Source organism: Gobius niger (assembly GCF_951799975.1).
Source record: "Gobius niger genome assembly, chromosome: 19".
In the NCBI taxonomy this organism is placed as follows: Eukaryota; Metazoa; Chordata; class Actinopteri; order Gobiiformes; family Gobiidae; genus Gobius; species Gobius niger.
The window spans coordinates 23,223,244-23,244,862 of record NC_136870.1 but is presented as its reverse complement, the minus strand read 5'-3'; the positions used below and the strand labels follow the sequence as shown (position 1 = coordinate 23,244,862).

Here is a 21,619-nt window from a genome sequence, read left to right as displayed (position 1 = left end):
ACGCAACATGCTACGACACCTGCAGTGGCGCTTATGGCCTCTAGGGGCATGAGTTACTTATAAGATGGTCAATCTATCAACTCAACTCTGTTCCTTTAAGAAGTGTTTATTTGTTTACTTAATGGGTCTTTGTTCAACCTGTAACATATATTTTTTTAAAGAGGGAGTATTAGGCTTTTTCCGATATTTGGTGATAATCTGAAACACATCTTTACACTTTGTTGGTAAGAAAATGCAAAATCCAGAATATCCAGTAATTTCCCTTCACGATGGTAAAGAGATCTTCCTTCAATAAAGAGAAAATAGGGGAAAAAATAGACTCTAACTGTCTTTAGAGTTTCTGTGGCAGTATAATAACATTGTTTATCGTGATTTTCCTGCCTCAAAATATCGAACTTTAGCTTTAGTTATCAGGACAGGCCTACAAAAAAGCCACTGGAGAAGATTCAAAGATGACTGAAAGATGCGCAACAGGGTCAGAACACAGCCCCAGATCCGTTTTTGACGAGAGAAACACCTCGCAAAATGGTGAGCTTAAAAAAAAAAAGGAGATTTTGCATAACACCACCCCTTTGAGAAGCTAGTTTCTACTTTCACGTTTCACATCTTGAACTCCTGACAGATGATTGGGCTTTTCTCAGGGAAGAAAAGTTGTGTACCCCCCAAATTATATATTTTATAGATATGAACACACCAAAAAACATTAAATAAATGTCAAATCTTTGTTAATATTTCTGTCATGATATAGAATAAAGAATAAAGTATATCCTTTCCTTGGCAGCTCTCTGGAAGCATCATCTTTATGAACAAACCAACGTAAAGCACTTTGCGTTTCTTGGCATAATGAACAGGAAATAAAAAAAACAATCAAATCCAAATCAAGATTAATACTCCTGATTCAAGTTCACTCATGTTAGTGGTCCGTTTTTGGTGGTAAGTGGAGACTAGGCCGGCTGCTACGTCTTGAGAGCCACGTGGAAGTCTGTGCTGTCGAACAGCAGGGGGCGCTGTGGCGGAGAGGGGTTTTTGTCGGCTTTGTGGAGGAGTTTGAACAGTCCGGTGCCGATGTTCATTGGGATGCCCATGATGATGCATTCAGAGACACCTAGGACAAAAAACAGGCAGTTAGATGAATATGCAGAGAAAATAAATGAATGCTACACATACTGAGCAAGAAAACCTTGGCGAAAAGATGGCAGCAAGTCTAAATGAATGCTTTTTAATACAATTTTAATGCCCAAAAACTTTCTTTTCAATGTCATATTTCATTTTGATATGTAAAAATTCTACCACACAGCGAATGGAGGGAAAATGTTGGTATTCATATTGGTATATAAGCCAAAATTACATTACTACCCGAAACAACACGATTTTAACAGTCTCAAATGGTGACTATCTTTTCTATCCACATACATATTAAAATATAGGTTTTCAGGTTTTCTGGACAGACTCGCGACCCACTGAAATTGGTTCCGTGACCCACTTTAGGGTCCAGACCCACCAGTTCAGAACCACTGCTTTAGGAGGTCCATCCACAGATCTTCAATTATGTTTAGGTCTCTTTGATTTTGAGCCGTGTTAACATCATTAGCCATTTGGAGAGTTTGCTTTTCAGCTTCAGCTTTTTCACGGATGGTATCACGTTTACAGATGTTCTTTGCACTAAATTCTGTGCCATTTCTTCTCCAAACTGATCTTTTGCTCCTCCAAAAGGTTCTATTTTAATCTGTTTTTCTCTCCAAAATTCATCATTATTTAAATGATGTGATGTGATGTGATTTATGCCTAAACTTTTGCATCCCACAGTACCAGAACAGTTTTGCCTGAATGAGCAAAGATCTGTTCAAATTAAAACAAATTTTGATCAGTAATATCTAAACTTCCACTGTACAATATGGATGCTAAGGGGTTTTTGTGTATTCACCACAAACGGAGTCCTTTTGACCGAAGTAGGCGGCGTCGAAGAGGTGATCCGCGGTTTTCTCAAATGAGGCCAACATCAGCACACTCTCCTTCATTTTGGCCAAACCAAATCTGGTGATGCCCAGAATCTCCCCCTGGAAAAAAGAAAATGTCACACTTTCTGCAACCCGCTTTGAAATCCAGGTTGAACGTTCGGATTCAGAGTGTTCTTGCACCTTATACGACATGAGGTCGGCTAACAGCATGACGTGTCGCCGGTCGATGCTCATGCCGTGGTTTACCATGGTGTACTGGATCTCGTTGATGATCGTGGATCGAGCCGCTTCGATTCCTAATGTCTTCTCCACCTGCAAAACAAAGCATGGAATAAAAATGAAGTGTTCTTGAGAAGCTCCAAGATTAAGACTTGTGTTTCGAAACGCAGGCTTTAGACTAGACTTTTATGTTCAGGAGGATCGCACGGTGACATCTTTAGCTTCAGACTAAACGCAGTAAGTGGGCTGAACGGGGCATGGATAGACGCCAATGGTGATTTATGTACAACATTGCACCCTTTTCAAACTTTTTCTTCCTTCAGACCAAGGTTTTAGGGGGTGCGGAGGTGGTGGGGGTGGATGAGGGGCTGTTTTGATCACGTTTCTGTAAAGCAGTAATAAGTAACTCTTGCCCCTAGAGGCCATAAGCGCAACTGCAGGTGTCATAGCAAGTTGCGATTTTTTAACGTATTAATTGTCCTGGAGAGTAAATACTACGCTGACAGAAAATAATAAAGGGAGAGAGGGATATTGTACCTCCAATTATACAATGGAAATAATGTTTTTCACTCAAACTTGGCTGTAAATACTGTTTAAAGTGACGCTAGCCCGCAGTTAGCTTTGCCCATTAGCATGTTAGCTTCTTCTTCATGATTCTATTAGTGTGTATTGGTGGCTCCGGTCCGGTGGCAGTTAAGTTGCAAGCATGGCTTTCTGGCCAGAGACACCAGAGGGAGATGAAGGACTCCCCAATCATCCCATAAACACTTGTATTACCCCCACAGGGAGTACGGAAAGGATTTATTAAGGTAAACACGTTACTTAGCGCTGCTTTAATGCTTCAATACCAGAACTAATGATGTGTTCTCTCTCTCTCGGACAAGGCTAGTGTAGTTTGTAGTTAGTCCTGGATATGACGCAGCCTAAATGCTGAAGATGATGTTATGATGTCCCCATCTTTACATGTTATTGTTAAGATGGGGAGAGAAAAGCGGTAGAAACACGGCTTGTTGCAGTCACATCACGTCTCAGTCAATCCCTTCTTGCTAAGCCAGGACCCGGGTCCTTGGCCACACAAGCACTGGCGCAGCATTTGTTTGCACACAAGATGTCACTCCCTTCTGTGCTGCTGTTTCGCCAGCCGGAAGAGTTTAAAAATGGCACTAAAGGAAGTCACTTTTCAGTTTAAAAACGTGATGCATGATTAAAATGTTTTGCTCTGAAAACCTGTTGACTTTTCACAAAATGAATGATTATATTCCATCTTACTGCCCCTGGATGATTAATAATGCAATGATAATGAAGTTTTTTAAAGGTTTTTTCCCCATAAAAAACCTGATAAGTTGGACATAGTGTAAGTGATCTTAATTTAATTGTTACTTAGCCAGCCTCGAAGGTAATTTCTTGTTCTCAAACACAATCTTCCTTTGTTTTTTGAGCATCTCTACATAGTTTCTTCATCTCGAAAACGTCACCCTCTCTTCTGTCCTTTTTCACTGCAACCGTAACTCTCCTTTTTGATCGAAGGCCTTCCATTTTCTATCCACATTCACTCTCCCTCCTGTGCACATTTCTGACGTGAACCATCTCACTTGAACAACAAAGACACATTCTGAATGGCTGTGTAACACGCAAGAGGCGTTAGCACCTGCAAAAATTCCAGTATTTAAATGGTAAACAGTGAAAGATAATGTCGGGCGGAAATAAGGGGTCACCAGGAAATAAGTGTGTGAGTTCTCCACTCGCCTCGTAAGTGTTGTTGGAGGTGGTGCGGCTCCCTTTAACCCCGTGGGTTGCCATGACGGCTCGCAGGTTGTCTCCCTCCACCAGAAGCTTGTACTTCTTTTTGTCGCTCTTATCGTCGATGTGGATCACGGCTCGGGCGACTTCAGGGATGCCTTGCACGACGACCTATGACATAAACAACAGAGGAAATGCAAATGAAAACCAAGGAATGAAAGACCTTTGTGCATAAATAAACAAAGGCGACACACTTAAAGCAGTACTAAGTAACTCTTCCCCCTAGAGGCCATAAGCGCAACTGCAGGTGTAGTAGCAAGTTACGATTTTTTAATTTATTAATTGTCTTGGAGAGTAAATACTACGCTGACAGGAAGGGAGAGAGGGATATTGTGCAACCAATTATACAATGGAAATATTTTTTTTCACTCAAACTTGGCTGTAAATACTGTTTAAAATGACGTTAGCCCGCAGCTAGCTTTGCCCGTTAGCATGTTAGCTTCTTCTTCGTGATTACATTAGTGTGTATTGCTTTCTCCGCACCGGGGGCAGTCAAGTTGCAAACATGGTTTTCTGGCCAGAGACACCGGGGGAGATGAAAGACCCTCCAATCATCCCATAAACACTTGTATTACCCCCACAGGGACTACGGAAAGGATTTATTAAGGTAAATACGTTACTTAGTACTGCTTTAATTCAACATTACAGGCTATTTTGTAAAGTTTTTAGACCTTATTTAGTCCTGATTTACTCTATAGTCTTCAACTGCCTTGAAAACTGCAGCCATTACTCTACTTCTAAAGAAGAGTAGCCTTGATGCCAAGGTAATGAACAACTACCGGCCCATATCAAACCTACCATTCTTAGGAAAAGTCCTAGAGAAAGTAGTATATCAGCAGCTCACTTACTTTCTACTGTCTAACAATGTTTTTGATACTTTCCAGTCAGGATTTAGGCACCACAGTACTGAGAGAGCTCTGAACAATGTGACAAATGATATCCGCATGAACACCAACACAGGTATGGTCTCAGTTTTAGTTCTGCTGGACCTGAGCGCTGCCTTTGACACAGTGGACCACGAGATCTTACTTCACAGGTTAGAAAACTGGATGGGAATCTCTGGTACTGCTCTAAACTGGTTTAAGTCCTATCTCGAGGACAGGACGTACTTTGTTGAAATTGGCAACTGTGTCTCAGACAAAATTGCCATGACCTGTGGAGTCCCCCAGGGGTCAATCTTGGGACCCCTCTTATTCAACTTGTACATGCTTCCATTGGGTCAGCTAATAAACAGTAACAATGTGTCGTACCACAACTATGCAGATGACGCTCAAATCTACGTGTCACTGACGGCAGGTAAACATGGGCCTGTAGATACTCTCTGTCACTGCATCCAACTGATCAGTTTGTGGATGCAAAACAACTTTCTCCAACTAAACTCAGTGACAATGTTCAAATCCAGGCTGAAAACCGTTCTTTCTACCCATGCATATAACTGAAAGTATTTTATCTGCACTCTTGCCTTTTACTGTAATTGATTAATTTTATGTTGATGTTTTTATTGATTCTATTTGCTTTCTATTTATGCAACTGTGAAGCACTTTGAATTGCCTTGTGTATGAATTGTGCTCTTCAAATAAACTTGCCTTGCCTCTTTTATTCATAGGAACCGCTCGATGTCTCACCTTGGGCAGGTCCTCCTTCAGTGACTGCAGGACGTAGTACATGGAGCTTTTGCTGTTTTCTCTGGGAGACACACAGACCACCGCCTCCCCGTGAACCGCGATGTCAGCCGGCTTGACCCGGAGCTTGGACATGCAGATGGAGTAACGCACCGTCTCCGCATTCACCTAAAACAGACAAAGCGCCGGGAGCTCTTCAACTGGACCTCACGCATCATTGTGGCTTATAAACTGCATTTGGGCATGGATACTTTAGATCATTCATGATTTGAATGAGTTTTAGACCATAATTATCCAATCCAATGTTTGAATCCAATGTTTTTAAAGAGGCGGTATTATGCTTTTTGCAGGTGATAAACGTAACACTATGATACACTTAGAACAGGGGTAGGCAACGTCAGGCCCGGGGGCCAAATCCGGCCCTCCAGCACAGAACCTCTGGCCCCCAAGATGATTTGGAGAAATATTATTATGCAAATAAGAGATCAAATACCTGTTAAAGTCTAAAAATGCGAGAAATAGTGTCAGTATTTTAAAAATGTCCTTTCAGAACATCCGGCTTGGTCATATATGTTTTCAGTGGGTCGCTTTTATTCAATATTTTCCTGAAACTGCACGGAAACACTAACTGTGTCTGTTAAAATGAATGTTATTGGGTTGTTTTGATCATAATGTCAGTCTTAAAGGGAAATCTACTGCTTGTTCAACAAAAACTTGTGTGGAAAAAACAATATTTTATACGATATATGACAAATGACAGTTTTATTTGGGTCCTTGTCATCCAAGGGTAATGGTGGGTCCCAAAGCCCTGCCACCTGATGTAAAACCACGGATGTAAAACATTGGCATTTGCAGAAATAGTTCTTTACTTTAGGCTACAATGTTGAGGTTCAACCCTTGGGTGTTTTGGGAATGATGAAAATCGTCCCTCCACGACACAAACTTGCCAAACGCTGACTTAGAAACAGCTAAAACAAATTGTCCAATAATTTAATTTAAGGATCGCCAAACAATCTCCAAATAAGCCACTCCCTCTTCTTGCTCCCTTTTTCTGCGCAGCTGTCTCCATAAAGAGTAAAAGAAAAGAAAAAAATTAAAAAGGAAGGATAATGCTAGATAGTTGGCGCAGAAGGGACGATCTGAGATTTCACGACACAAATATGGTAAGGAACAGGGAGATCGATGGTCTTTAGAAGCTTTTTTGGAGCTGTGACTGAACTGTTAAGAAAAACCGCAGGGGAAGATTCGAAGAATACCGAAAAGACACAGCTCCGGGTCTGAGAGAACAACTTTATAAGCTGGTAAAAAGCTCTGAAAAAACTTGAATATAGCATGATCAATGACCCGAGGAAACCCTCACATTAAAACCTGGAATAATAATAATGATAAAGAGTATGGAAAGGTGAATTGTGGGTAAAATGCTAAAATCAATATATCACCCTCCACTTGTTCATGCTAACCAAACTATAGCGCAGTGATGGACACAGGGCCCCCCAGGGATAAACACATTGTCACGCCTCTGCATCATGCCCATCCAGCAAATCTCTATACTTTTGTTTGCAGAGTAAAGATTTATAAAAGAAAAAAGTGATTGGAACTCCATAAATCCATTGGTGCAGCTCTTGAAAGATAATGGCTTTGACATTTGCAACCGTTGTTAGGAACAGCAAAAGGTACAGAGCCTTTGAAAGAAAGATAAATTGCAGAGAACGGATTATGAAATGTTTCTGGAACGGATTATGAAAATGTTACAGTGTGTTCCTTTGACCAGCTCATAATAATGTCTTCAACATAATGAAACCTGTGCTGAAATATTGACCTCATTTTCAAACACATGTTTTACAAAAGAATAAACAAATAAACGTGCGTACCTCAAGTCGTAGCAGTCTTATCCGCTCCAGTGAAAGTTTCACCAAAATAAAGCAGTCGTCGGGCAGAAAAACCTCTTCTATGTATTCTGAAATCTAAAAAGAGAAAGAGTTACAACCATCACAATAAAAAACGTTAAAAGTTTTGTATCCATTCATCCATTTTCTAATCCAAGGTCAGGTCATGGAGGCAACAGTCCAAACAGACCTTTTTGTACATACATTTTTGCACTTAAATGTTTGTGTCGAGCACTTTAGGCAGCGATGTTGTTTTAAATGTGCATCATAAATAAACCTTTCCTTGACCTCGAACCTAAAGTGCGCCATAGATTTTTCCCCAGGGCCTCCTCCAGGTGATAAAGTGCATGAAAAACCTCTTGGCGGAGCAGCAACTCTACTTTGAGGCAACCGAGTCCTTTCTCTGCTACTGCCGCCCTGCACAAGAAACTCATCTTCATCGCCTGTTTTTGACATCTAGTCCTATTGGTCACCACCCAGAGTTCATGGGGGAGTAGGAACGTAGATCAAACAAGGACGAAGGGTCACAAAATCTATGGAAAATAGGCTATATTTAAAACAATCTTTGATTAAATTAAAATACTGTTGCAAAATAGAACAGAAAATATCATATGCCTAAATAAGAATTTACAAGAGAACAAAAGAAAACCTGCCCAGTAAAGAGGACTGCCTGAAAACCTTCTAAACGTAGAAAATCTTTTACAAATGTGCGCCTTTCCCATAGAATTCAATTAGCCACTACCCTCCATCCGTGACGACATATTCCAGAAAATAAAAGCAACCTATTCCTGTCAATAGGAACAATACCAGGAGTAGTTCGAAATCGGCGCAGTAATATCTTCACTTTACTGTGCGGATGCCAAACTACTCCTGGTATTATTACGCCTTGCAATCTAGTTCCCCCTTTTATCCGCTTAGAAAATCCACATTGTTTAATTTTGTGTCAATATACTTTATAGTGTAACACTTCACGTAACTATATTTAAATAGGGAAAACGTGGAAGGCTCGTGTGAAGACCAGACAGGTACAAAAGAACTTGTCAAAGCTAAGGTAAGAACATATCAGTGTGTAAAAACGGTGGCCTATTCCTTTAATGTAGAATACTCATATATGTTTTGTTAATGGAGAACACATGGATACCTCTCCAAGTAGAGTTTTCTCAATCCTTCCTTTCACCAAACGAGCAAAATCCGCATCATCATCGACATCGAGGTGAGCCGTGATGATGGGGGTACTGCAAAGAAAAAGAAAAAACTTAAATATCACAGAATTCCTGGAACTCTATGGTTGGATTTCTTTCCATGTGCAAGTAATCCACCAGAAAATTCCAGCTCGGTCCGTGCGTACCTGATGTTTTTGGAGGCGTTGATGATCTCTTTGATTCGCGGCACTCCCAGGGTGATGTTCATGGATGCGACCCCAGCGAAGTGGAAGGTCTTCAGGGTCATCTGTGTGCCAGGCTCCCCGATGCTCTGAGCACACAGGGCGCCCACAGCCGAGCCGGGCTCCATCTGCGCTCTGCGGGAAAAGAACAATGACTCAGATCATTGAAATTTAATCAAAAATATTCATCAGGTTATACAGCCAGTTCTTTGGCAGAAACAGCTCCTGGTTTCAGAGTTTGGATGGGAATGGAAGTGTTATTAAAGGGATATTTGCACAATTTTGACATGTGGTAAATAATGAAAAATCATGCTGCTTTCCATTTGCCAAAGGCGGTCGACGACGGAGTTATGACGCTGGTAAATTCAGGCAAAATGTGGACCTAAATAACTTATTTCATTCCCCGCGTCAGTGTGACCGCAACTAGTCATCAGCTCATGATGGATGTTTGCAGCATCAACATGATTTTTTTCCTTTAAAAGCACACTGCACAACATTTTGGATTATAATGATGAATGGTACATGGAAAATGGTACATTTGCAGTGGATATTCAAAGAATGGATTTAGATTAGGACCAAACCCATTTAACACTGTGGAATAGAAGCTTATTTGTTTAGCACTTTGTCCATGACAAAAAGTCACCCAAAGCACTTTGCACAGTGTAGAGGATTTGTACATATTCTAAGGATGGGCAATTATTCAAAATTTAATCAAAATCACAACTTCCATCTCAATAATCATCGTGGGACTTCATATCAGCTTTGTGGGAACAATTTCAACCACGTAATGTTCCCTGTAAAGCAGGGGTAGGCAACGTCAGGCACAGGGGCCAAATCCAGCCCTCCAGCACTGCTCCTCTGGCCCTTAAGATGATTTTGAGAAACATTATTACACAAATCAGAGAATACTTTTAACATTATTAGAGTTAAATTGGAGGGAAAAAAGTAGAAATACAGTCAATACACCCAGTCATATATTATGTACAACACTGGCATTAGAAAGAAGTGCACTGGAAAAAGAATCATCGTTCTAAGGAAGAAATGACATAAATCTCCTTGAATTAAGAGATTAAATCTAAGGTTCGAGTAGATTTGGTCTGGACCTCTAGTAATAGTTATTCACTTAATTCAGATCATTTTGTATCAATTCAAGTGAAAAACAATTATTTGTCTGATTTCAATGGGTTTTATTCTTGTTCCATTGGCGCTAGCATTTGTATCTTGGATTAGTTCAAACCGACTCAAATTCAACATTCAACAGGCGAAAAAAAGCAATGTGAAATTTTGCCTGCTGCTGGACTCATGCACTTCAAAAATATTCATCTTATATTTCTACTGTTTGTATTCTCTTACAAATAATCCTGAAACGCATAATAGTATCTTGAATATGGGGTAGGCACATATAAGCTTTCTTGCTTCGGCCTACTCCCTTTGAGTTATTATTTTATCTTTGGCTTCATGTGACATGAATTTAAATATATTAATGTAAATAATTGCTCAAATAAATCAAATCAAATCAAACAAAGAAGAATTTTGATTCAAGCAATTTTAAGTCATCTCATCTCATTTAAGATGGTCATTTTTCCAGTGTTGTGCTTTACTTTGGGCTAATAATCAGCGGCTTCGGCCCTCGGTCTATTTACAATAAAGAAAATCGGCCTCCGCCAAGAAAACTTGTCTACCCCTGCTGTAAATCATACATCCCTGCACTGCTTTAATGTCACCAATTTCTGAATCTTACCTCATGTACTTGTCTCGGCAAGTCTCCAAAAACTTCTCCAGCTGCGTGGGCGTGATGCGATCGAGCTGGTACAGAACTTTTGGCTGTAAAAAATGAACACGACACGAATGAAAATGATTTTAGCAGAAGCATTTTGTAATATTCGGGAATTAACGAACCTCCGTGGTGCCGTTGTCATTGATGCCGTACTTGTCTCGGGTCTTTTTGATTCGTTCTGAACTACTTTTGATAAACTTCTTGATCTCCTATGACAAAAACAACAAAAGAAATGAATATTTGACGAGATACTTGGCGTGTGAAGCGTGCAGTTGAGAAAAGTCAACCAAAAACAGTGCGTTAAAGTTTTTAGCTCCTAACAGTGACATGCATTTCAGTTCAGGAACGTCAACACAAAACAAGGCAGAACACTTTGAAGTCTCACAATTTTAAGAACTGGATAGAATGTTTTAAAGGAATAGTTCCCCGTTCTTCCATACTGAGATATGTTCTTACCTGAGTTTAGACAAGTTGATACATACCTGTCTGGTCTTTGGAGCAAAGATTTTGCTAGCATTTGGCCTCTCCCAATGTATTCCTATGGCTCCAAACGGGGGTGAAGTTGGAAGCTACCACGCTCCTCCACGTGCACGCACAAAGACCAGACAGGTACGCATCAACTCGTCTAAGCTCAGGTAAGAAAATATCACATTATGGAAGAACTGTGTGCCCTCAGTCAGGCAAAAAGACCAAAGATGTTGCTAGCATTTGGCCTCTCACAGTATATTCCTGTAGCTCCAAACGGGGTGAAGTTAGAAGTGACCAAGCTCACAGACACCAGACAGGTACGTATCAACTCGACAAAGCTCAGGTAAGAACATATCACAGCATGGAAAAACGGTGAACTACAGTGCCTCTCGTTAGTATTCATACACCTTGAACTTTTGCACATTTTGTCATGTTTACAGCCCTAAACATAAAGATTTTATTTTTATTTTTTTACTGAACGTTCCCACACAAGTAACAGACAACTGTGAAGTGAAAGCAAAATGATACATGATTCTGTTATTTTTCAAAAAATAGATAACCGAAAAGTGGGGCGTGCATAAGTATTCATACAGATGAATGGATACTTTGTGGAACCCCCTTTTACTGCAATAACAGCACAAGTCTTTTGGGTTCTGACTCTACAAGATTAGCACATGTAGAGACTGACATTTTAGCCCATTCCTCTTTACAAAACAACTCAAGCTCTGTCACATTAGAAGGAGAGCGTTTGTGAACAGCAGTTTTCACATTATTCCACAGATTTTCAATAGGATTTAGGTCAGGACTTTGACTGGGCCATTCTAACAGATTAATATGTTTTTATTGAACCATTCCATTGTAGATTTAGCTTTGTGCTTCGGGTCATTGTCCTGCTGGAAGGAGAATCTCCGAATACTAACGAGAGGCACTGTATTCCTTTAAGGAAGATGAACTCTCCAAGTTCCCGGCCTCAGTCTCTTCGCTTCCAGCTAAACTTATTCAACAACTTTATTTTCGCACCAATTATCTATTGCGTACTTATATTTAGAGTACATGTACAATATGTGATAAATTGTAATTATGTTCATTCATTTACAGAGCCTAGCATTGTATCACTGCAACACTGTTCCTTGTTTCTTTATCATTAACATATTACAAGATTATGTTTAGTGGCCTCTGGATTCTGCATACGACCCACAAAAAGCAGAAACTTGACTGATGATGATTTAGCATTTAGCTCAAAGGCCACTTGTATCAAAAGTAAAATGTGGTTGATGGTTTGACAACAACTGAAAACATCTGTATAATTCATAATTTGATGTTTCATGGATAATGCTAACTATAGGAAAAATACATTGAGCAGGTTAATGGCTAGCTGGCTTTCTAACTGTCCATGTACGTCACAACCGATGCTTCTCCTTTTTATTTCTATGAGAAAAACCCATTTTTATAAAACAAGTAAGATTTTTTTTTACATTGTTTTTGCTGCAAAAGTATGTTGCAAGAGTGGTAATTTGTGGGAAAAAATAAACCTGATGTGTGAAGTTTGCATTGTATTAAAGCAGTACTAAGTAACTCTTGCCCCTAGAGGCCATGAGCGCACTGCAGGTGTCGTAGCAAGTTATTATTAATTGTCTTGGAGAGTAAATAATACTACGCTGACAGAAAAGGCTAAGGGAGAGAGGGATATTGTACATCCAAGTATACAATGGAAATATTTTTTTTCACTCAAACTTGGCTGTAAATACTGTTTAAAGTGACGCTAGCCCGCAGTTAGCTTTGCCCGTTAGCATGCTAGCTTCTTCTTCATGATTCTATTAGTGTGTATTGGTGGCTCCGGCCCGGTGGCAGTCAAGTTGCAAACATGGTTTTCTGGCCACCAGGGGGAGATGAAAGACCCTCCAATCATCCCATAAACACTTGTATTACCCCCACAGGGACTACGCAACGGATTTATTAAGGTAAACACGTTACTTAGTACTGCTTTAAAGAGACGAGATGCAAGTGGGTCATTTTATGTTCACTACTGCCACCTCAGGTCTTATGCGTAACTGCAGTCTCTTTGAGTGACAGTGCAGGATTTTAGAGGCAGTTGTGGTGAACAGGTCTGAGCTCATTCTACACATTAGGACATGGCTGGAACATATAGTGGGAGGAATATACTTAATTTTTGAATGGTTAAACTCTGTATAGTCCTTTTAAGATTTGTTGATGTCAATATGTGGCAGTGTAAATAAAAATCCAAATCCTTTCTCAGGATCTGTCACGCCGAGGGCATGAACTGATCAATTTAATTTCAGTGAAAGTCCTAAACTGTCGCACTCAAGCAGAAGACACACAACACCGGAACGCACAACCAATTACTTTGAAAACTGCTAATAACCAAAAGCAATGGTAAATGGTCTCAACTTTTATAGTGCTTTTCCACCCACATTAAGCACTCAAAGCATTTTTATTTTGGTAATCATAGAGATTTATACAAGGTTAGTGTTAGTAATTAGTCATCATTCTCTACACACCATAAATTAATGAATAGCACTCATGAGTAAAAGGCTCTTCAAGATCAATGAGAGAACGAAGGAGCAGTGCTAATATCCAATATGCAATATGCCAGGTCAAACACTGCATTTAAACGCTCCATCCATTCATATGAAGAGAAGTGGCCTAGTTACTGTGATAAACAGCTACAAGGTTCCACTCATCAAAAGGCTTGGTGAGTTGAGATGCAGTTTTCTCCATAATGCTGCAGTACTTATTGTTAACCACACCGGGACCATGCAACGTGACTGTACCTCCATGTACTTCTCTGAACCCGTGTCTGTAAGTTTCTTCACAAAGGCAGGAAAAACTACGTTAATTTGATTTCTCAGCGTTTTACAAAGAGAAATATTCAGCCGTATTTTCAGATGTTTCTTTTCGCCCATTTTTTATGCTCATTCACATGCACCTCTGCTTCCCTATTTTGAGTCGTGTACTCTCAGCGTTGCTGGAGCTTTTGTGCCGCGTTTTTATTCAGACCTTCCTCGAATAACCAGGACAAGATTTCAGAAGTAGTAGAAGAAGTGCACTGAAAAGCGTCTATGAGGAAAAGACGTACTGTATGACGCATTCAGTGCTCAGGAACACTTTTTTGGCCTGTTACCATAGAGACCTGTCACGCACCACCAAATGTAAAGTGTAACATATGTGACTAAATAATGTTTAAAGAGCTTGAAGACTACAAGGTTATTTCTTATGGTTTCGTGGGCTAATTACTTTAGGTCCATAACCTGGCAGATTTTAGGGAGCTAGAAAAATAATACACTGCCTGAACAAAACAAAAGTCACCACAAAATAAAAGGTCCCACTCTCTCTTATTTGGTTAAGCTTTGATTACAGCACACCTTTTCAGTAAGCTTCTGCAATGTCAAAAGATCCAGTGTTTGGTTTGTTTTTCACCGAGATTTTTGTTTTGATGATGGGAGAGTGCAGGGACTGGGGAAGGTGAAAACAAAACATTCTCTTGACCCACCACCGAGCCCCATTAGCCGGCTGAAACCGGTTAACCCAATGGCCGCTGGCTGCTCTGCTTTTTGACAATGACACTACAAAATTCAGCAGCTCGTGTCCTGACGAAGACCAGGAGGCGGGACCACATTACACCGGTTTTAGAATGGCTGCATTGGCTCCCCGGGTGTTTCAGGATCGATTTTTCAATTTCTTAATAGTCTTGGTCCTTCTTATCTTTCAGAGCTGCTTTTACCTTACAAACCTTCACAGCCCCTTCGCTCCACCGGCAGCGGTCTCCTAGTTATTCCTAAAGTCAACAGAAAGACTCAATATTACGGCCCTCGCCTCTGGAACGACCTGAGGAGGAGCTCAGGGCTGAGGAGAAAGAACGTTCATGTTTTCAAGAGCAGGCTCAAGACCCACCGTTTTAGCTTAGCTTTTAACTGACATCTATTTGTTTAGTCCTAATATATAAAATATATATATGGGAGATGTATGAAAAGCGCTTTATAAATAAAGTTTGATTTTGATTTGATTGATTGACACTAGGGGCCGCCATTGCTCCACCATTGCTGTAGTACCTCCATATCGCCGCTAGTCCCCCATTGGAAAGCATTGTACTTTAGACACGTTAAAACCAACTTTAAAGCCTAAAACGTTTAGAACAACAATTTTATGCTTCAGAGTTGACAGTATTTATTATCTTTCGAGTCAATATTGTTCATCCCAATATTTTCCTGCCTCAATTAATCAAACTTAAAATTTGGTATCGTGACGCCAACTGTGAGAGTCCATTATAAAGAGTTTTTTTTCTGGCACAGCTTTCACCGGCAAATCCCAAAGAGTCTCAATAGGGTTAAGATCTGGACTCTGTGGCCAATCCATGTGTGAAAATTATAACTCATGCTCCCTGAACTGAACTGTAAGCCCGATGAATCCTGGCATGGTCATTTCGGATTACATCAAACTCGGCAGACAAAAACCCTCAGAGCTCAGGTCTTTTAAGGTTAGCTCTCATCTCACCTGTGGCTCCTTCTATTCAAAATCATCTTGCATTACCTTCGATCGCCTTGGAATCCTCTGGGGTATTAGCGATGATAGACAGGGCAGTAGCAACGGGACTGAAATAGGCAGCTGACCTTCGCGGATTGAGTTTCTGAGGCGTCATGCGGTGATTTACCTCCAGGAAACTGTCTCTGCAGCAAAGAAAGTCGTCTCTCTTCATGATGGCGTCCGTAGTCAGGACCAGCTCGTTCTGGCTCAGCGCTGGCTCCTTGTGGCACCCGTGCACCGCCTTGGATTTGGAGAGGAAACAAGAACAAGGTTCACAAAATAAATGATGAGACACATTAAAAGTCCTTATTTCTATTCTGGAGCTTGTACTGTCAAGTTCTGTTGGAGTTGCATTATGTTTTCTTTGATTCTTTGTTTTCTGACAATGAATTTGATGTGTACACTGCAAAAGGTAATAAACTAGATTAGCTTAAATGTCTCAGTTTGAGCATAATAATCAAAATTCCTGTTGTTTTGACAGGTTAAGATTTAGTTGGGTGTTTGACCTAGATTATTGAACTTGTTCCGAGATGGTTCTGACTCATTTCAATACATTTAATCCTTATTTCAGGTCATTTGTCATCAAACAAGCAAAGTATTCTTGGTACGATTAGGAAAAAGTTGGACGAGTAGGAAAAACTAATTTCTGAATTAGTGAAAACCACACAAAACAAGATACATTTCCTCAATTCAAGTAATTTAAGCCAGTGCTTAAAATTCCCTTTTTGTAGTGTATTTGATTGAAAACTAGTGAAATTATGCCAAATATCAAAACACAGCATCCAAACTAAGATTTGAAATATTTTGCACCTTGAATTATTATGAATGCTACGAGTTTGGCTGCACCTTCCCCCCCAAGTCCAAAACCGTGGCCCTACAAATGAATCAAGAGATAAAAATAATTGCCAACAAGCAATTATATTAAGGAAATAAACTGGATTTGAGAGTTTTCTGCACCTGTAGCCATTACTCAGTCATATTTGATGATTTCTAACCATTTAATTTGCTCAAACATTATCACTTATGACCAGACAAAGCTCTAAACCGCCCCTGCAAACCCAGGCCTCCTACCTCTGTGGGAGGCCCCTCCTCCACTTTGGGAAACACTGGTCTAGAATAAGGGGTTCCCAAAGTGAAGGTTGAAAGAATATGAGGTGGGGGGGGGGTCGCGATATGTTTTAAAAATTCATAACAATGAATTTGATGTATTTTTAATAGGAAGCGGTTCATGTAAGCGAATAAAAAAAAAAAAAAAAGATTATTCACACTAATTATAATTTACCCCGAGTTGTTGGTCTGGTGATTTTGGGGGCTTGGGAAACCACTGGTCTAGAAGATCACACGAGAGAACAGCACTGTAGTCCTAAGCGCTTCTCAATATATGTATTCAATATTCACCAAACGTGTGTCTTTTTCAATTTATTCATGGAAAAACATTGCAATATTTATTTTTATTGCGAAACATATGGTTGTCCCAGCCTAAAGTATATAATTCCAGCCCAATTATTTAGTCAATCAACATCTTTCGCATCTTTCTTCCTCTGTTATCTTTTCTCTCCATAAATCGTACGCGTCAAAGCTCATCTTGTTTTCACAGCTTGATTCACATGTTTTACCATTAACACATTGTTATTGAACTGTTGCTCTTGTCACTTCACACCAGACACCAGACTTTTGCAGTCTGAGACGGTTCGGGCCCGATGTGTGTTCTGATTAGTTTAGATAACGGGAAAAATCCAAATTAATCTTATATTGATTTATATCAGGTGTTGAGTTTAAAGGGATATTTCAGGATTTTTGACATAGGGCCTCATTTCCTAGTTATCCAGAGTGTTGTTGATTTCTGGAGATATATATTTTTTTTAATATTCATGCAGTCCTTACATTTGAAGAGTTCAGTGGTGCTAGGCTAGTGCATGTCTATGGTAACTAGTAGCCTGCATTAAAAACATTCTGACCCAAGCACGGTGCACCTGAGGCAAATCACTTATAACCCCAGACTACCCTTATAAATGTCTGTGTCGACTGAATAATTTTTGAAATATAACCATTTTGCATTTATAAGAACTTATATTTGAGCAACATCAGTTTCCTGGTTGTAAGGTACGCAGCGGCGGAGTGATCTGTTAGGTTACCGGATCTACATTAGTTTGTTTACTACACGTGGAATCCTCAAAGGAGCTTTCTACAAATCAGACATGGCAACGTTTGGAGGACGAGCCCATGATTTTGAAAAGGTTTTCAATGCAGGCTACTAGTTACCATAGACATGCACTAGCCTAGCACTAGCCTAGCACCACTAAACTCTCTAAATATCAGGAATGCATGAAATAAAAAATAAAAAATCTCCAGAAATCAACAACACTCTGGATAACTAGGAAATGAGGCCCTATGTCAAAAATCCTGATATATCCCTTTAAAGAATTTGAAAAAAGTAATCATGAAATATTAAAGCTCTCACAATGCTTCATAAGAAATGTTTTATCGCGGCAGTACAAAAGAAAAGAGAAGGAACTACACAGCCAGCTCCATTTGCCTGACAGTTGTTAATTAATGTGCACTGTCCCGTATTAAAGAATTAAAGCTTGTGTTCTGCCATCTCAGAGAAATTGCTTGGCAGTGCGGTGACAACAGCAGCGGAGGAAGCAATGTTTAAAAAGTTAAAAAATAACCACCACACAAGAAAAGAGAAATGAAAAATGTCCCGAAAAATTATATGAGCTGAATCGTGACAAAGTAAAAACGAAGTGAATGCGCCAAACTCATGAGCAAAAGTCGCATTACAGTCACACATTATAGTCCAAACTTGACAAGTGCTGCTTACTGTGACGTCACACTCAAGCAATGTCTTGTTCAGTGCATCCGATCAAAATGCCACTTTATATGCAAATGGGGTAAATTGGGTAAATATATTCTGATCCAGACAACTCTATATGCCCCACTATGAGCAACTGATTTGGTAAAAGGGAAATATGTCAAATGTTAAAAAACACCACCAAATGAAAGTGCTAATATAGATGTTCTACCACCATAACAATAATGACCTGAACCTGAACTGAACCCCTCCGGATCGTCATGTCTTCTGAGATAATGAGAGGCAATACAGACTAGCTCTGTGTGGCAGCTAATCAATGCCGTTATGGATGGGTATATTGATTACAGGTAATTGCATATTCAACATAAAGTTTAATGTCAAGCCACAAAGATCAAGTGTGAAGTTAAAATCTAGTGTTTTTTGCTCAGCCACAAAACCAGGAGAAGCTGCTTAATACTTTTTTTATGAGTTGTTTTTGCGAGACGATTGATTTTGGCTCAGTGGCAAAAAAAAATTAGACGGTACAATGGATCCATTCTCAGCAAGGAAAAGCCACTTGCTTCACTTTTTGCAACTCTAAAGGAAGTTTGAGGTTAAAGTTATAGGGATAATTGTAAGTTGGAAGCCAATGCAAAACACAACACACATGAAATAGGTCCTGTGTTGGATTTCCAGACCATGATGTGTCCTCCTGTGCAGAGTGTGTAGCGTGGAATAGATTTCCTGGGAAATGTAGCTTTTTTCTCTCAGTTATTTCAAGCAGTACTAAGTAACTCTTGCCCCTAGAGGCCATAAGCGCAACTGCAGGTGTCGTAGCAAGTTACGATTTTTTAACTGATTTTCTTGGAGTGTAAATACTACGCTGACAGCAAAGGCGAAGGGACAGAGGGATATTGTACATCCTATTATACAATGGGAATATTTTTTTTCACTCAAACTTGGCGGTAAATACTGTTTAAAGTGACGTTAGCCCGCAGTTAGCTTTGCCCGCTAGCCTGATAGCTTCTTTGTGATTCTATTAGTATGTATTGGTGGCTCCAGTCCGGTGGCAGTCAAGTTGCAAACATGGTTTTCTGGCCAGAGACACCAGGGGGAGATGAAAGACCCTCCAATCATCCCATAAACACTTGTCCCCACAGGGACTCCGAAAAGGATTTATTAAGGTAAACACGTTACTTAGTACTGCTTTAATAATCATTTCAAATACTTATTATTGATGTACTACATTACAAATACGATGTTGACCTGAAACTACGTATTTAAAAATTAACTTAACTTTACTTCAGTTCCACACACGATGCAGTTAGCCTGGGTCCTTTAAAGGGACTGGATGCAAGTTGGCCATTTTATACTCACTACTGTCACCTCAGGTCACATGTGTAACTGCAGCTTCTATATTAAAGGAATAGGCCACCGTTTTTACATACTGAGATATGTTCTTACCTTAGCTTTGATGAGTTCTTTAGGACCTGTCTGGTCTTCACCCGTGCCTTCAGTCACGTAAACACAGCGAAGACGGCGTTAGCATTTAGCCTCTCCCTCTCTCCACTATAGCTCCAAAACAGGTCAAGATAGAAGCTACCAAGCTCTTCCACGTTTTCCCTATTTAAATATGGTTACGTGAAGTGTTACACTACAAAGTATAATTACACAAAATTAAACAATGTGGATTTTCTAAGCAGATAAAATAAAAGGGGGGACTATATTGTAAGGCGTAATAATACCAGGAGTAATTTGGCATCCGCACAGTAAAGTGAAGATTACTGCGCAGTAAAGTGAAGATTACTGCGCAGATTTCGAAACATGGTGCAAAGCAACAAAAAAGCCATCTAAACCTATTCTGTCTTAGCACGGTGTGACTCAAGAGTCAAAGTGTCCTGAAACCTCAACGAGTAAGTATTATAAGTAGTATGACCTGACATTTACTAAATTTAACAAATAGGGAGGCAGGCAGGACACCAAAAAGAGCTTTGCTTCTAGAGATTGCCATCACATTTTTGGACCACTTCCAAGAGACTGAGGGTCACCTTGTTAAACTGAGCATTTTCTAAACTGATTTTATAATGGCAAAAACAGTAAATTGGAGTAAAATACTGAAAGAACTTTTACAAATGTAGAAGTACTAGAAGTCGTAATCGTAATCCTTCATGAAAACTCCACATTTAAAGGTCCCAAAATGACCGATGTCAGAAAGTCAAATCTATATTTACTCCAAGTGTCCCATTTAACAAAGAGAACCATTTCCTGCTTTTGGGCTGGTGATGTCTGCAGAATGTCAAACTCTAGGCCTGGGGCGAGGTTCGTCACACACTGACATTTAATGAACGGCTTGTCAATTCTTTCACGTAGCTGGGGTGTTTGCCTATTGATGTGTTATGCAGATGGAATACTGAAGAGATGAACAGCAAGATCATCCAGGGTGGATTTATGAATTTGCATTTTAGAAAATACCCAAGCAATTACTGCTCAAGTGACACCGTACTCACAGGAAATTGTTTGCATTGATCTAAACCAGGGGAAGGTAACATCAGGCCCTCCAGCATGGAACCACTTGCCCCATGATGATTGTGTGAAATATTCTTACACAAATCAGGGGTCAAATACGTGTTAAAGTAGTGTAAAAGGCTGAAAATACTGTCAATTGCTTCCCCTGCTCCCTTTAGGACAGATATAAACAACACTGGGATATGGGGAAATTGGGGCTTTACTTTGGGCCACTAGTTGAAGGCATTTGCAAAGAATCGTGTCTCATAGTTTGGGGGGTTCACATCACGTAATGTGGGCAGTGGAAAGACATGACTAGACCCTATTCGCAGGGAATCAAACATGTTTGAATTTTAAGCTTGATTCCGGTGAAATGTGGGTGATTTTACCCAAAAGTGGACACAAGCACAACAGCAGGTAACAACAGAACAGAATACACTTGAAAAAGACCAAATCCCAGCTCTCTTCATTTCTCTGTCATAACAGCGGCACAAACAACAAAACAAAGGCCACAGTGAGGCCCACGCAGACCACGGCAAAAAACACCAAAGGTTCACAAAAAACACTTTTCCCTGACAAATTTCAAACACAGTTTAGCGGCACTCACTGTGTCCGGACAATTCAGCTACTTCTCTTCACCGAGGCTGATGTCCATCTACTTTCC

At 40.0% G+C, this 21,619-nt stretch overlaps 1 protein-coding gene across 1 annotated transcript in view; it reads right to left on the bottom strand.

Annotated features, from left to right (window-relative positions):
• Positions 1–837: 837 nt before the first annotated feature.
• Positions 838–21,619, bottom strand: part of polr3a (polymerase (RNA) III (DNA directed) polypeptide A) — a 57,598-nt gene continuing 36,816 nt past the window's right edge. Inside the window, exons 21-31 of the mRNA XM_079577101.1 lie at positions 15,784–15,897; positions 10,769–10,855; positions 10,611–10,693; positions 8,834–9,004; positions 8,627–8,720; positions 7,471–7,563; positions 5,603–5,767; positions 3,924–4,088; positions 2,139–2,270; positions 1,925–2,057; positions 838–1,105 (exon numbers count right to left, since the gene is read on the bottom strand). Of these exons, the coding sequence (XP_079433227.1) occupies positions 957–1,105; positions 1,925–2,057; positions 2,139–2,270; positions 3,924–4,088; positions 5,603–5,767; positions 7,471–7,563; positions 8,627–8,720; positions 8,834–9,004; positions 10,611–10,693; positions 10,769–10,855; positions 15,784–15,897 (1,386 nt within the window). The 3' untranslated portion in view covers positions 838–956. The remainder of the gene's footprint in view (positions 1,106–1,924; positions 2,058–2,138; positions 2,271–3,923; positions 4,089–5,602; positions 5,768–7,470; positions 7,564–8,626; positions 8,721–8,833; positions 9,005–10,610; positions 10,694–10,768; positions 10,856–15,783; positions 15,898–21,619) is intronic.